Source organism: Ictidomys tridecemlineatus, chromosome 3 (assembly GCF_052094955.1).
Source record: "Ictidomys tridecemlineatus isolate mIctTri1 chromosome 3, mIctTri1.hap1, whole genome shotgun sequence".
Taxonomy (NCBI): Eukaryota; Metazoa; Chordata; class Mammalia; order Rodentia; family Sciuridae; genus Ictidomys; species Ictidomys tridecemlineatus.
In genome coordinates this window covers 21,017,755-21,020,145 of record NC_135479.1, presented here as the reverse complement: position 1 = coordinate 21,020,145, position 2,391 = coordinate 21,017,755, and the positions used below count along the sequence as shown (strand labels likewise).

The 2,391-nt window shown below is 46.5% G+C and overlaps 1 protein-coding gene across 1 annotated transcript; it reads left to right on the top strand.

The window, feature by feature from the left end:
• LOC106144761 (uncharacterized) lies at window positions 1-615 on the top strand. The gene has a single exon (XM_078041216.1). The coding sequence runs from the start codon at window positions 1-3 to the stop codon at window positions 613-615; it is 615 nt and encodes a 204-aa protein (XP_077897342.1).
• Window positions 616-2,391: the final 1,776 nt, after the last annotated feature.

The window sequence follows — 2,391 nt, the reverse complement described above, 5'->3', positions numbered from 1 at the left end:
ATGAGTGACTGCTGCTGCTCCCCTTGCTGCCAGCCCACTGGCTACAGGACCACCTGCTGCAGGACCACCTGCTGGAAACCAGCCTGTGTGACCTGCTCCTGCACACCCTGCTGCCAGCCCAGCTGCTGTGGCTCCAGCTGTGGCTCCAGCTGCTGCCAGCCCTGCTGCCAAACCACCTGCTGTAGGACCACCTTCAAGCCCACCTGTGTGACCAGCTGCTGCCGCACACCCTGCTGCCAGCCCTGCTGCTGTGTGTCCAGCTGCTGCCAGCCTTGCTGCCAGCCCAGCTGCTGCAGGTCTAGTGGCTGTAAGTCCAGCTGCTGCCAGCCTAGCTGCTGTGAGTCTAGCGGCTGTGGGTCCAGCTGCTGCCAGCCCAGCTGCTGTGGGTCCAGTGGCTGTGGGTCCAGCTGCTGCCAGCCCAGCTGCTGTGAGTCTAGCGGCTGTGGGTCCAACTCCTGCTGTGGGTCCAGTGGCTGTGGGTCCAGCTGCTGCCAGCCTGTTTGCTCTGGACCCGTGTACTGCACAAGGAGATGCTACCACCCCACCTGTGTCTGCCTGCCTGGTTGCCTAGGCCAGGGCTATGGATCCAGCTGCTGCCAGTCTTGCAGTTGTTGATCAATTTATCACAGACCCCACTTGCCTGCCTTACTTTGCACTGTCTGATCTTCCATATACCATAGTATGGCAAACTCACCCTCCTTTCTCTATAGTAATGCCCATACTGTCATCAAACTGTCATCATCTTGCTAACAGATTCTGAGCTTCCTCAGCAAGTACAGTCTTATCTACTTTTGATATTCTCTTCATTTAGTTTGCTGCTTGTCAATGTCATCTCTTCTTGATCTGGATCCATGGTCTCAGTCTTTACAAAGTGATTATGGACTTTCCAAGCTAAGAAAAAATTTTAAATTATAAAGAAAACACTTAGAACTAACTTTCTCATTAGGTCTTTGTGATGACACATACCAATCATTTTGTTTTGATGACTCGTTTTGCCATGCTTTCATGACAGCTCTGTTTTGTCTTGTTAGTTGACAATTGGCTTCTTAATAAACTCTTCACTGTTTTACTTCCTATATTTTGTTTTGTTTCTGTGATTGTTTTGCATTTCAAGTGTGTTACCTTATCTCAGTCGCACAATGGTCCCAAACTTGGGCAGAACCAAGATGAGTAAAATGACTTGGCAAAATGTCTCACAACTGAAGCCGGACAGAATCAGGTCCAGGATCCGGGCTTTCTGATTCCAGTTCTGGTGCAGTCATATGTACAGCTTAGTATAAGCAGAAATGACACTGGGGACTGAGCACTGGGAAATTTAAGTTGTTCCCTGACAATGAAAACACCATTTTCTTACATTGGCAGATCACTTTCTATTAACTAATCTCTTCCCAAATTCATTCCCTACAGTATGGCAACCAGTATCCACATCTTACAAGCAACAGCTGGTTTCAAGTACCCTAGTAAATCTACTAAATGATGTGAATCTTTTATTGCTTTGGCCTCTGTGCAGCCTCTGGTGAACTCCTTTTGATTGCATACTGTGTTCCTGTCACTGTCCTGGGACTCTGATGCGAGAAGCTCACTTAGAATTAGTTTACTGGTGTCATGAAAATGGAATTCTTGTAAGTCCTCATTCTTCTGCTCACCTGTGGGAGTAAGTCATGACTGTGAAACACTGGACACACTTCATTTGCACTCAGACTTTGAGAGACCATTTGTTTCCAGGTAAAAACATTTTAAAGGAAATTAAGTAACGACAAATCTGGGGACTCAAGGTAATAGTGTAGTAGGCATGTCAGCCTTTGAGTTTTCCAAAAAAAAAATAGCTCCCTGAGCTTGGGGAGGGAAGGACCAATCAATGGAGGGAAATGAAAGCCTGAGTTTCAGGGGTAAGAAAGATTGTGAGGAGAGAGAGAAAGGAAAAGGTACTATTAGGAGCCTCCTAGGTTGGAGAGCACTGATAAAAGAGGAAACACCATTCTTTCTAAGAGAGAAAATGGAAAACAGGGAACTGAAGCATTTAGTGATGTAAAGTCTAATACTCCTACAGGAAAGGAAAAATAAGAAAAAGATAGAAACAAGTAAATGACTAGGGCCACATCTTTGAGAAGAGCCGAGTTTCTTCCACACACCCAACAGATCAGGGTACAGCAGTTCTGCGGATTTCTCAGATAGTGCTCCAGAGGGTTCCTGTAGGCAGTGTCCAAACATCTAACCATAACAGACCTGCAGAGAGGGACACATCACAACCCCGAAGTTTATTCTGTGTGGTTTCTGTTAAAGGAGGCAGATCAGGGAGTTTAAAGACTGAATGAAAGAGTTTCAGGCACAGACATCTTGCAATCTACCTCATCTGTGGGAAGAGAAGACACAGAGTGCAGCACATCATCC